General features: G+C 54.3%; 1 protein-coding gene across 1 annotated transcript in view; it reads right to left on the bottom strand.

The window, feature by feature from the left end:
- The window catches only part of CLIP2 (CAP-Gly domain containing linker protein 2), a 63,288-nt gene that overhangs the window by 7,664 nt on the left and 43,230 nt on the right, over window positions 1-12,394 (bottom strand). Inside the window, 6 exon segments of the mRNA XM_006154989.3 lie at window positions 271-430; window positions 4,474-4,630; window positions 5,421-5,504; window positions 7,267-7,324; window positions 9,274-9,567; window positions 9,570-10,217. Of these exon segments, the coding sequence (XP_006155051.2) occupies window positions 271-430; window positions 4,474-4,630; window positions 5,421-5,504; window positions 7,267-7,324; window positions 9,274-9,567; window positions 9,570-10,217 (1,401 nt within the window).

The raw sequence follows: 12,394 nt of genomic DNA, 5'->3' as shown, positions 1-12,394 counted from the left end.
AGCCGCTCCCGTCTGGCTCATTACTTCCCTGCCTGGGGAGCTCCCTGCCTGCTGTGGCCCAGCCCACCTCTGGGCAGGTCAGATTGTCAGGGAGTTCTCCTTCGCACGGCCTCACGCAGCCAGCCAGCCTGCGAGAGGGGCTGCCACGTGGCCCACCTGCCTGTGGTCCCAGGGGATTTTAAATCTGCTCTGACTTGGCTGTCCTTGGGGTGACTCCAGGAGGTCACCAGCTTCCAGGGTCTGATTGCGGGGCACCCCTCCCCCACGTACCAGCCCGGTCAGCTTTTCCCGCAGGCCCCGGATATCGTCCTTCAGTTTCTGCTCCTTGATCCGCCACTCGGCCTTGTGCACCTCCCGGCTCAGGTCCCTCTCGGGCCCCGGGGAGTGGCGGTTGGCTTCCAGCAGCAGCACCCGCAGCTCGTTGAGGCTCCTGGCAGGAGAGTGGGGGGAGAGGACAGCTCATCAGTCCAGCCCCTCTGGCTCCCCAAAGTCACCGAGAACGGAGGGTGACCGCCCACGGGGACACCGACTATTACACAAAGCTTCTGTGCCACCACCAGGAGGGGCTGGGATTTGGGCATACGGTAGTCAACAGGCCTTGGTGTTTCTGAGAATGTTTCAGAAGTTCTTAAAATAGAGAATATATTTCATTAAAATGTTTATTTATTTTTAAAAGAATTCTTCATTTTATTTGTTGTTGTTATTATTCAACTTGAGCAGAGAGAGAGGAAGAGAGGGAGAGTGAGAAAGCGAGCTGCCATGTTCAGGACTCGAACCGTGGTCACCGGTGTGGGAGTCTAGCACCTGAGCCACCACGCCACCTGCTGGCCCCTAAAATATATATTTTTTAGAGAATTATTTAATTTAACTTTTATTTATTCATTTATTTATTTATTTTTTAAATTAGACCAGAGAGGGACAGAGCAAGAGTGAGAGAGAGAGAAAGTGAGAAAGCAAGCTGCCAGGTCTAGGACTCAAACTGTCGTCAGCCATGTGGGAGTCCAGCACCCTTAACTACTACGCCACCTGCCAGCCCCTCCTTAAATGTTTTTTAGAAAAACAAAACATTCACCTAAGAGATCTCATGTGACAAGGCATCTTAAATGCCTGATGTCAAATCATTTTTATTTCCAGTGTCATCTCTTACTCAACCAGCAGTAGCTGCCTGGGGTGTTGTGGTAAGAATGATTCTGAGACCTCACACAGGCACTGCAGAGAATAATGTAGTGATCGATTAGCTATGCCTACCACAGCACAGGATGGAGCACACACACCCTTCTAATGCATTTACTGCAGAGGAGGGGAAAACTCCCTTGCTACGTGAACACGGGGAGTTGACAACAAAGTGAAAGCTGTTGGCACTACCCCTTTTCCTTTCCTCTTCTTTCATACTACATGTGATGACTGGAGCTCCAGCAGCCACCTTGCAACCATGAGGAAGGAGGAAGGGGAACCACAGGGGTGTGCACTGATACTCTGAACCAATGCCAGCCACAGCTGCCTACCAGGAACAGGTAATCTTATTATGAGAGGAAAGGAAATCGCTACTAGTTTAATCTGTTTTAGCAAAAGCCTTCCTAGCTAATCTCCCCACTCCCATCCTAAGCATCACGGGGCATGGAGTCTGTTGAGGCCTACATCAATCCAGAAAGACTGCAAGGAAGAAGTGAAATGTGAGCTAAGCTTTGAAGAATGGAATGGATTTAGAGAAGACCGAAAGCAGCAGCATGAGTGATGAGAGACGGAAGACAACGAGCCTCCCCCAGCGGGGAGACAGGGCTGCAGCCAGGCTCTAAGAAAGAGGAAACGATGCTGAAGATGAGGGGGACATCCAAAGACAACTTAAAACCAGAAGCTCTGGTGAATCCTACCGCCACTCAGAGGCAGGGGACACCCCTGTGGCCAGGGGGATTCCTCGGAGAAGGTGAGACTAGGCTGAGCACTGAGAATACAGTATCCGCCATTTAGGACTGAAGCCCCAGAGAAGGGCCTGGCTGGTGTGGGCACGCTGGAGAAAGCTTGGATGCATCCATGGAGGGCAGAGAGTTCTGGAATATTCCCAAGCTGCCCCGCTGCAACTGCTGAATTCCTGGGCAGGGCCCCATTTCCTAGAGAGGTGCTGGGGTTTCTAGCCTAGAAACTCCCAATTTGTCTATCAGAGGTACAGAAGAGGGAGCAGAGGAGACAGCATTCCCTAGACAACATGCTCCAGCTTCCAAGAGAGTCCTTTAGCTCAGGGGTTGAAATGCAAATGCCTAGGGACCAGTAGTTAGCGTAATGGCTATGTTGCTAGACTCCCATGTAGTCGACCACAGTTCACATCCCAGACCCGGTGGCTTAAAACTCACGCCGGGCGCATGTGCGTGTGTGCCCAAGATCCTGAGAGGAGAATGGAGAAGGGATTGCGGCGTGGCCAATCCCCCCGGGGGATGATTTCTCACTTTCTGTCTGTCTGTCTGTCTCTGTCTGACTGGCAAGCGCACGCGCCCTACAGCAAAAACCTCTCTAAAAAAATGCAAATGCCTACAGGGCTGGCAAACCACAGTCACGCCTATAAGCAGATGAAAGGAAAATAATGAAGGGATGGAGGGTCCTGACCATCAGAAGGGGCTACCATGCTGGAAGTTGGCCCAGTGTTGTAAAATCTGCCTTCTGCTTTTTTCAAAATGCCTGAGGGCATGTGCTCACCAGAGAGACACAGAAACACAGCACCCCTCAGTGGGCTGTGGTCATGCTACGATCCCTTCTCTGTTTCTCCATCCTGTCAGGATTTGGGGCACGCACACACATGTGCCTGGTATGTGTTCCAAGCTTCTGGAGCTGGGATTCAAACTACAGTTAGTGACATGGAATCCAGCTCCCTTAACTGCTAGGCTACAGGGCAGGCCCAGATCTTCACATTTATGAAGGGAATCTGGAGAAGTCTGAATTTTATGTGGTATCTTCTAATTTTTTTTAAAAAAGTATTTTGCTTTAGGGTGCATGTACTTGCTGGAAAGAGAGACAGAGAAAGTGAAAGAGAGAGCTGGCAGGTGGCATGGTGGTTAAGGATGCTGGACTCCACATGGTCAACCATGGTTCACGTCTCAGACCTGGTGGTTTGACTTCTTACTTTCCCTCTCTCTCTCTGTCCCTCTCTGGTCAAATTAAAATAAATATATAAAGTTAAATAAAATAATTCTTTAAAAATAAAGAAAGGGAAAGGAAAAGAAACCACCACCCAGGGAGGATGGCCACATTGCAATCCCTTTTCCTCCATTCTTCTCCCAGGATCTTGAGCACATATGTATGATTTTTAAGCCGCTGGGTCCAGGACTTGAACCACAGTCAGCCATGTGGGAGTCCAGCGACATAACTGCTACACCATTTGCTGGTCTTCAAATGTATTTTTTAACACCAAAGGGTGGGAGAGAAAGAGAGAGGGACAGAGAGAGAGAAAGCACCCACCAAGGGGGGCCAGGCCACACTGCAATCCTTTTTTCCTCCATCCTTCCTTCCATCCTGTCAGGATTCTAGGTTAAGTGTGCACACAGTATAGTAGTCGCTGAGGCCAGGACTCGAACCTCAGTTGGCCAATGGGATTTGGCTTCTGCTGCACAGCACCTTACTACTGTACAAAAGGGCTGGTCTGCTCTTCTGATCTTTAAATGCTGGTCTCTTTTTTTTAAGCCTCTATGGATCACACAGACCATATCTACAGACTGAATCTAGCCAAGTGGTTTTCAATGTGTGGCCTAGGGAGCCCCCATGGGCCAAAATTATTTTCATCATAATAATATAACTATTCTTATTGTGATTTTTCTTGAGTGTACAATGGATTTTTCCTGGAGCTACATAACATACTAATATTTATCTGAAAAGGGTATTGAAATATTCCTTTCTTTTCCAACTACATATCTATGTACGGTCAGATTTTCATAATATCAGCAACCAAAATAACACACCGCAAAGACAGAATGCAGAAGAAGACATGAGAACCCAGCTGCCTTCAGTTAAGCCCAACATTCAAGGAATTTGCAAAAACCTGGAATACAATGCCACTCTTCTCATTAAATATTTTTTGTTTCGAAAAACAGTTGCTTTTTTTCAAAGGCATGATATTTATGCTACATGCAATTGGCTTATTATTTTTAAACAGACTAATAAATAGATTAAAAGTTGTTTTTATTTCCTAACTTGGTAAATATAGAATAAATACACAAAAGCTCTCTAGAGCTCCTTGATAAATTTTAAGAGTTTAAAGGGATCCCGGAGACCAAAAGTTCAGGAAGCACCCATCTTTCCTACAAGCTGTTTGGAGCGCCGTGCTGAGAAGGATTCTGAGGCCTCCTCTGGGCTTAGCAGGGCGGATGACGGCACTCACTGGTGATCTGGCCACCTGTCTCTGGGGTCCAAGCCCCCACTGTGGAAGGTGGAATGAGGGAGGCTCAGAGGGAGGACAGGCGGGGGGCGGGTCAGGCGCTGCTGACTCACCGCTCCTTCTGGAGCAGCTCCTGGCTGAGGAGGACCAGCTGGCCAGAGGCGTCGTGGGTCTTCCGGGACACGGCCTCCAGCTCTGCCTCCAGCCGCCCCTTCTCCTTCAGGAGGGCGTCCACCTTCTTCTCTCCCGACCTGCACTTGCTCTCCAGCGCTGCGGAGAGGAGGGACAGGGTTGGAGACATGTGGGGATTCATTCCACCGACGGCCACAGCCTGGGCAGGGCACTGGTTCTCCCAGGGGGACGATGGCGACACATCCCCGCTGTGTGGGTCTCTGGGCCCTTAAGAGGCAGGCGACGAGGGGCCTGGAGAACAGGTACTCACAGCAGCCCAGACCCCGGGGTGTGGGGAGCAGGCTACCCTGCCCAAGAGGGCGTGTGTGGACACTGCTGTCTGGACAAGGGAAAGCGACACCTTCGCCTTGGCCCCGGAGGAGCCAAGTGTGATGGGGTGGGGACCGTTTCCCAGGAGGGGGCCATCTCAGAGACACCACCACTGGCATTCTGGCAGACAAGAAGCAGGGCCAGTTTGCCACCAAACCCCAAGTTCCAGACCCTCCACTGCTCCTCCAGGTTCCTCTTTTGTCTTGCTCTCGGCCGTGGCCGGAGTCCTTGCCTCTCCCTACCCGGAAGTCAACCCTGGTACTTCTGGGAGCTGGGGCAGATGCACTGTATCAAAGGGGCCTGTGGGAGACTACAAAAGCCCCAGGAATAGAGAGAGAGAGCTGGGATAGACCTCCAGGGCACAGGACCCAGAGCTGGCCCCGGGCAGAGCGGCGCCCAGGAGCCCTATCACATTACAGAGTGTGTGTGCTTCACTAGGCGAGCCCGGGCTACATTGCCCTCGTCCGTCCAGGTGCCACCCCATGCCATGCTTGCTCGGCGTGCTGTACCTGCGTGCCCAGGAGAGCCCCTGCGGCTGCCCGGCGGGAGGGAGACTTACCACTTACTTGCGCCCTGAGCATCTCGGTCTGGGACGTCAAGGCTGTCACCTCCTTGTCCCTCTTGTTCAGCTTGTCCTGCAGGCCTGGGGGAGAAGGGAGAGGTGAGAAGCCATCAAGGCTCCAGGGCAAATGGGCATGGATGTGGCCCTCACACAGGACCCCTAAACGGTCACACTGGGTCCTCGAGGTCTAACTGTTCCTCGCGCCAGCTCACTCTATCTCTGACGGACAGGATCTGACGCTCTATGGCCTTGGGCAACTCCTCACAGCCTCAGTGTCCTCAAGCGGAAAGTGGGCACTATGGTGCCCGTCTCATGTGCGTTCCGTACCGGACGACTCATGCCGGTCACAGAGATGACAGCAGTGGGAAGTGCTTGGGGACACGTTACTTCCTGCAAGTTAATTTATGCACATAAAGTGACACCAACCAAGAACGGGACAGACAAGACCGCAGTTATTGTGGAACGGGATAGGCTGACTCTGTGGCACAGCAGTGATGCCCTGCTCTAGAGAAGCCAGATCCCACCTGGCGACCATGGTTCAGATCCCTCCTCTGCTCAGCCTGAAACATGCCAGTCACGGGCTGAGTGCCCACGGGCTGACGGGCGGGAGGACTGGAGAAGGGGAGGCGGCATGGCCAGACCCCGTGGAGGGTGCTCCTTTCTCACGTGCGTGGACTCCGAGACACACAGCCAACGGCCATTAGCGAGAAACGCTAAGTGCGGGATGGCGATGGGCTAATCCGCACGGGAGGGAGAAGGTCTCCGGGGACCGGAAACAAGGGAGAAGAGGACGGCCCAGAGGCACGGGGGGCTGGTACAGTGTGTGCCAGCCACTGGCCTGAGCGGGCCTCCAATGCCCTCGAAGGGGGCGTGAAATGTCCAACCTGTGCCTTCAGGGAGGGGACTCCGGGGACTCTTCCTTTATGCCTTTCGAACTACCTCAAGTTTAGACTGTTTTTCTGCATACGCAGTTATCTATGATAAGCTTTCATTTATAAATTGGGCACAGTAAGATATTAACACTAATAACACAAGAGAACCATTATACGATAATAGAAGTTACGTGAATGTGGTCCCTCCCTCACAAGTTCCTTCATCTGTTCCCTCTGTGACAGAGAGAGAGTTGCAGTCCACATCAGCTTCAGCGCACGCAGCCGGCATGCCCACAGAGGTCCTGGGATGCGAACCCATGCAGGTATGACCGTGTTACTGCTGCACTACTAGCTGGCTCCGTGCTACTGTATTTACTTTTAGAAAGAAAATTTACACTGAAGAAGGGACTTCAGGAACCAGCAGATGGCATAATGGCTACATCACTGGACTCCGACATGGCCAACCTGTGGAGTTCCGGACCCAGTGGCTTGAAATTCATGCTGAGCACGTGTGCGTGCATGCCAAAAATCCCGAGAGGAGAATGGAGGTAACGGGACTGTGGCGTGGCCATCCCCCTAAGGGGTGATTTCTCATTTTCTGTCTCTCTGTCTCTCTCTGTCTCACTGGTGAGTGCACGCGCCCTATAGCAAAATCTCTCTTAAAAAAAAAAAAAAAAAGAAAAAAGGGGCTCCAATGTTTATGGAAAAATAGAGTTAAAGTCCAAGTTTATTTTGGTGCAAAAATTTTGAAAACCATGCCTGGTTTCTTCATGCTGCGCCTTTCTGAAGACCCTCGTGCCTGGCTCCCCATAAATCTGCCCTCCTTACTCAGAGGAGCAATCGGCTCACTGCACCCTAGGCGACTCTCCCCAGATGACAGATGATGGAAAACAACGTGGCTCAGCTCAAAGGCAGAACCAGCAAGACTCTCCCCAGTGCCCAGGGACCCATCGGGCCCAGCGGCCACTCACCCTCCAGCGTCTCCTTCATCCTGATCTTCTCCTCAGAAATGTCGTTCGACTCGATCATCTGAAAGAAGCAGCCCTGTAAGGGGGACACTCGCCTGCCCTAGCCCCAGGCAGCCCAGCAAAAGCTCCTGCAGTTTGCATAGCTCACTCCTAGGAAGGGGGCCTGAGCAACAGACTCAGGGACTCGCCTGGCAGGGAGTGAGTGCAGACGTCCTCGACTGACCTCCCTGACAACAGAGGATCCCCTCTGCTCCCAGCCCCTCATCTCCAGGACACCACCCACCCCTCCTTTGTTGAAATCTTTTACTGTACTAAACAGATGTCTCCTTCCCTGGGTGCACAGGGAGATGTGGCCTGGGAACCTGTTCCCGTCACCTCGGAGACTCCCAGCCTCGGTTCCCCATCCATCAAACAAGTACCGACTGCCATGGGGCAACACGTACACAGCACACCGGCACACCGTGGCCAACTCCTGGGCAACTCCAAGAAGTCCCAGTTCTTTTCTAACACTTGTTTTTTAACAATAAGCCCAGAAGCCAAAGACAAGACTTATTTAAAAGAAAAACAATCGGCAAACATCACCATGAGAAAAATCAAAAGATGACATCACACTCCCCCTGCTTCCTGGCGGAAGTTCCCAGCGTCCTGCCTGACCTTGCTGTCCTGAGCCTGCAGTGTGCGAGTCTAACACTGCAGACTGGGGAGCACATGGCTGGACCAGCAGTCACCTCCCTCCTCCTGCCCCTCCTACTTCTGCTCATGCGTCCCGAGCCCCACTGACTCGCAATTGTGATCAAGTCCCCTTAATCTTCGCACACACTGCAGAGAAGGCGCATAATAAAGAAATGTTAAAAATAAAATCGGTAACTTCCCGTACCTACTACATGAGACCAAAAATCCAGTCGTTCCTGGACTTACTCTGCACGTGGGGGACAGAGGAGCCCAGACTCATTGCCCAAATGCAAATTCTGACTTGAATGAATATGAGTGAACGAGGTCAGGGACACCCAGGCACTCTGTGCAAGGGCGAGGCATGCAGCCAGCCCTCTTTTGTGTGGGGTGCTGCTTTTTGTAACCCTGAGCACCCCACTGGCCCCGCAGGCAGTGGGTTGGGTTCCTCTGCCACCATCAGGCGTGGGACCTGGGATGTTGACCCCAGCCCAGACTCTTGGTTTCTCACCTATGACCTGGAGCCAGCACTGACCTCGAGGGGGTGAAAGTGAAACGGAGCAGTGGAGGGCGCACAGATCTGGCGCCCAGAGCCACTCAAACGCCCCTCCTGGCCCCGCTGGAGCCGACACAGCCCACGCTACCTGGGCGCTGCCGCCTCAGGGGCTGAGGGGGACTCAGCTGAACGAAGAGTGGCTAGGTGTCCGAAGCACGTGCGATGTGGAACAGACCTGTTTTCAGTGGCAGCGTCCTCTCAAGGGCCACCCCCCTTACCTTCCAAGACCCCACTCAGGGACCCCTGTACCCAGGGAAGTGGCCATCCCCCTGAGACTTGTAGAGTCTCATCAGGCCTGGCAGGAAGGAGGCCGCCCTGTCCCCCAGGGCAGCGCTGAGCTAGGGATGGGAGCACCCAGGGATGGGCGAGGACAAGGGGGCAGTGCCTGAGGTCCCAGGGATTGGCACGGAGGGACGTCTTGGGAGGGACCACAAGCCTGCACAACGGGACACGTCTGGGTGAACCAGGGACTGCGGGGCTGGGGGAGAGCTGCCCTCTGCCTTGAGCTGTGCACCTCTCCACACCAGCTCTGTGGGGCCCAGCCAGGTCAGCTCAGACCACCTTGGACTGCTGTGGTCACCTGCCCTTGTGAGAGGGACGATGGGCTCCTCCTTAGCCAAGTGCCCCCCAGCTGCCCCCAGATATGCTCCTAGGGGCAAAGAGAATATTTCCCAGCCTGGAAACACAGGCCAGTGAACACCAGGGTCCCCTCCGCAGCTGGGCCCTCAGGCCTGCCCGGCCCCATCTAGGCCCTGCCCCAGCCCACAGGAGGGGCAGCCGCCTACATGGCTGTGCTGGGACGAGCACAGGGACTCGACGGCCTGGAGTCTGTTTTCAGCAACCAGGAGCTTCTCCCGCAGCCTCTCAGCCTCCTGCTTGCTCTGGGCTTCAGCCCGCTGCAGCAGCTCGTAGTCCAGCATCTTCTTCTCGGCCAGCGAGATCTGTTCCTTGAGGAACTCGATGGCCTGCGCCTGGCCCCGGTACTCCACGTCCAGCTTCTCCAGCTCGTGCACGCGCAGCTCGGCGTCACGGCACTGGTCCTGGGCCTCCTGCAGCTCCAGCCGGTGCTGGCTGGGCCCGGGCCCCCCGCGCGGCCCGGGCCCCCCCGGTGCTGCCGCAGCTCGGCCAGCTCCTCCTGGGCCTCCTGCAGCTTCTGCCGCAGGCCCTCCTTCTCCTTCACGTGCACAGCCGTCTCCAGGTCGTGCTTGGCCCTCAGGTTGCCCAGCTCCAGCTGGTGCTCCATCTTGATGCCCTCCATCACGGCCTTTAGCTCTCCGATCTCCTTCTGCTGGGCGCCCGGGCCTGAGTTCAGGGTGGCCTTGAGGTCTTCCAGAGACTTCTGGTGGTCCGAGGCCAGCGAGTCCAGCTTGGACTTCCAGTTGTCCATGAGCCCCATGTTCTCGCTGGTGGCTTGCTGGACCTTGTCCTTGAGGTCGGCCACCTCCTGTGCGTATTTCTCGTTGGCCGCCCGCAGCTTCTCCACCTCGGCCTGGTACGCCTTCAGAGCCTTCTCGTACTTATCCCGCAGCAGCCCGCTCTCCCGCTGGTGCTCCTTGCTGGCGGACAGCAGCCGCTCCCGTAGCCGCAGAGTCTCGGCAGCCTCGGGGTGGTCTGGGGGCGGTGGGCCCGAGTGCAGCAAGCACTGCTGCAGCTCCTCGATCTCGCCGCGCCGAAGGGTCAGCTCCTCTTCCAGCTGGAGCACCCGCGACTTCTCGGCCACCGTGGTCAGCTACCAGGAGAGAGGGACACGGGTCAGTGGGCTGGCTGAGCATGATGGGGATGCACTGTTGGGGAGGGGTGGGGTCCTCACCACTCGAGGGCACCAGCCCCAGTGGAGTAGGTTGTGGGGAGGGAAGGAAGCCCACTCCCACCTGGCGCGGGCTGTATTCAGAGCTTCTGTCCCCAGGCTCCCCTGGCTTGTACTCAGTGACTCACGGAGCTCAGTGGCCCCACTGCTCTAGGTGCTTGGGACAAACTAGTGGTTAAGAGAAACCACCTGTTTGAGGTTACAGCTCTAACTTAATGTTATCTTCAAGAGCAGAGGCTGCACAGGGAACTCTGCATGATCCTGTTCTAGAAAATTCCCTAGCTGGAATGAGTTGATTCCCCGAGCATCTGCGACATGCTCCAATTTAAAGCCTAAAGCTGAATATAACGACTGTGGGACCAGCAGATGGGGTCACAGTTACGTCACTGGACTCCCATGTAGTCAACCGTGGTTTGGGCCCCAGACCTGGCAACTTGAAATTCATGCTGGGTGCATGCGCGTGCATGCCCAAGATCCCAAGAGAATGGAGAAGGGATTGCGGTACGGCCATCTCTCCTGGGGGTGATTTCTTGCTTTCTGTCTATCTGGTGAGCTAGCTGGAATGAGTTGATTCCCCGAGCATCTGCGACATGCTCCAATTTAAAGCCTAAAGCTGAATATAACGACTGTGGGACCAGCAGATGGGGTCACAGTTACGTCACTGGACTCCCATGTAGTCAACCGTGGTTTGGGCCCCAGACCTGGCAACTTGAAATTCATGCTGGGTGCATGCGCGTGCATGCCCAAGATCCCAAGAGAATGGAGAAGGGATTGCGGTACGGCCATCTCTCCTGGGGGTGATTTCTTGCTTTCTGTCTATCTGGTGAGTGCACACGCCCTATAGCAAAAATCTCTGAAACATTTTTAAAAAGAATGTAACGACTGCTTCCAGAGCCATCTTCCAATGAGACCCCTGAAATCAGGGCTCCATCCTCCCAAAACCCACCTTGAGCACGACAATGGGCATAGATTTGGAAACAGTGTATTTGTGAGTTCTAAATCTTTTGCAAGCTTAAAAACTTCTGGTTTTGCAGGTGTTGTTTAGTCAACAAACCTGTTTGTTTTTTACATCAGGCTGAACCCTAGAGCAAGATGCCTCCCTTGGAAGGCTCCACTGTCAACAGCAACTTGGTCAGTTTCTGCATACAGACTTCTCACATACGTGTGCTCCACAAGTACGTGTGGTCCAGCCAGTGTGTGCAAACAGACCCTTGAGTGTCTCCAGACACCTGCCCGCCAACACGGACCCCTTTGTGCACTGAGGTCGATGTGTATGTAGAAACTGACCACGCCCCCTCCATACCCACATGCTATTTATAGGGTGTCTTTCTCAAGCAGAGCTCACTGCCTGTTCAACTCTCTCACCAGAACTGATGTGGGCTGTCGCTCGGCTGGCCAGCTGGTTATCCTGTACCAGGTGGTGGCCCAAAGCATGCGTGGTGGACATGGAGGGGCCAGCTGGATTGGAGCACGGGGACTCAGAACCGTGCCCAGGGACTTGGGGACCTCACCACAAGCAAAGCTGGCCTATGGCTCCTGACTCACCCCCAAACTCTGGGGCTGAACTCCTGAGAATGCCTCCTGCCCCAAAAGTCTCAACACTTCCCCAGTCCCAGGTCTTCCAGTCTGGCCCCTCCTGCCACCATTAAGAACCCTTGGGCTAGAGAAAGCTGAGTCTACAGCTCCTGTCCTGCAGCTAGGGAGACAGGAGGTAAGGGTGCCCCGTGCCTACCCACATGAAGGGTAGAACTCTCCCTGCTTTCTGAATGTGGCAGGTCTTGTCGTGGCAATGCCTGGGAGAGGCGGAAGGTGAGACTGTCTCACAGGACCTTCTCAGCTAATGAGGCCAGAGCTGGGGATCAAAGTCACAGGGAACAGACCCCACTCCTCCCCCAAATAAGCAGCACTTGGCATGGAACATAAGCACGTTTCTCAATCTTCACCTCCCTCCTAGAAAAGGGAGCAAAAGAAAATAACAATGATGACAGTAGTCAAAGGCAGAATAAATAATAAAACAGAGAAGCCAAAGGGGGTGTCGACGGGCAAAGGGGGCCGAGGCGCTGGCTGGGCGGGCGGCGGCGCGCGTTACCCTGTTGTCC

Source organism: Tupaia chinensis, unplaced genomic scaffold (genome assembly GCF_000334495.1).
Source record: "Tupaia chinensis unplaced genomic scaffold, TupChi_1.0 Scaffold000429_1, whole genome shotgun sequence".
Lineage (NCBI taxonomy): Eukaryota > Metazoa > Chordata > Mammalia > Scandentia > Tupaiidae > Tupaia > Tupaia belangeri.
Note: the sequence above shows the minus strand (reverse complement) of the source record. Positions and strands in the feature narration are given on the sequence as shown.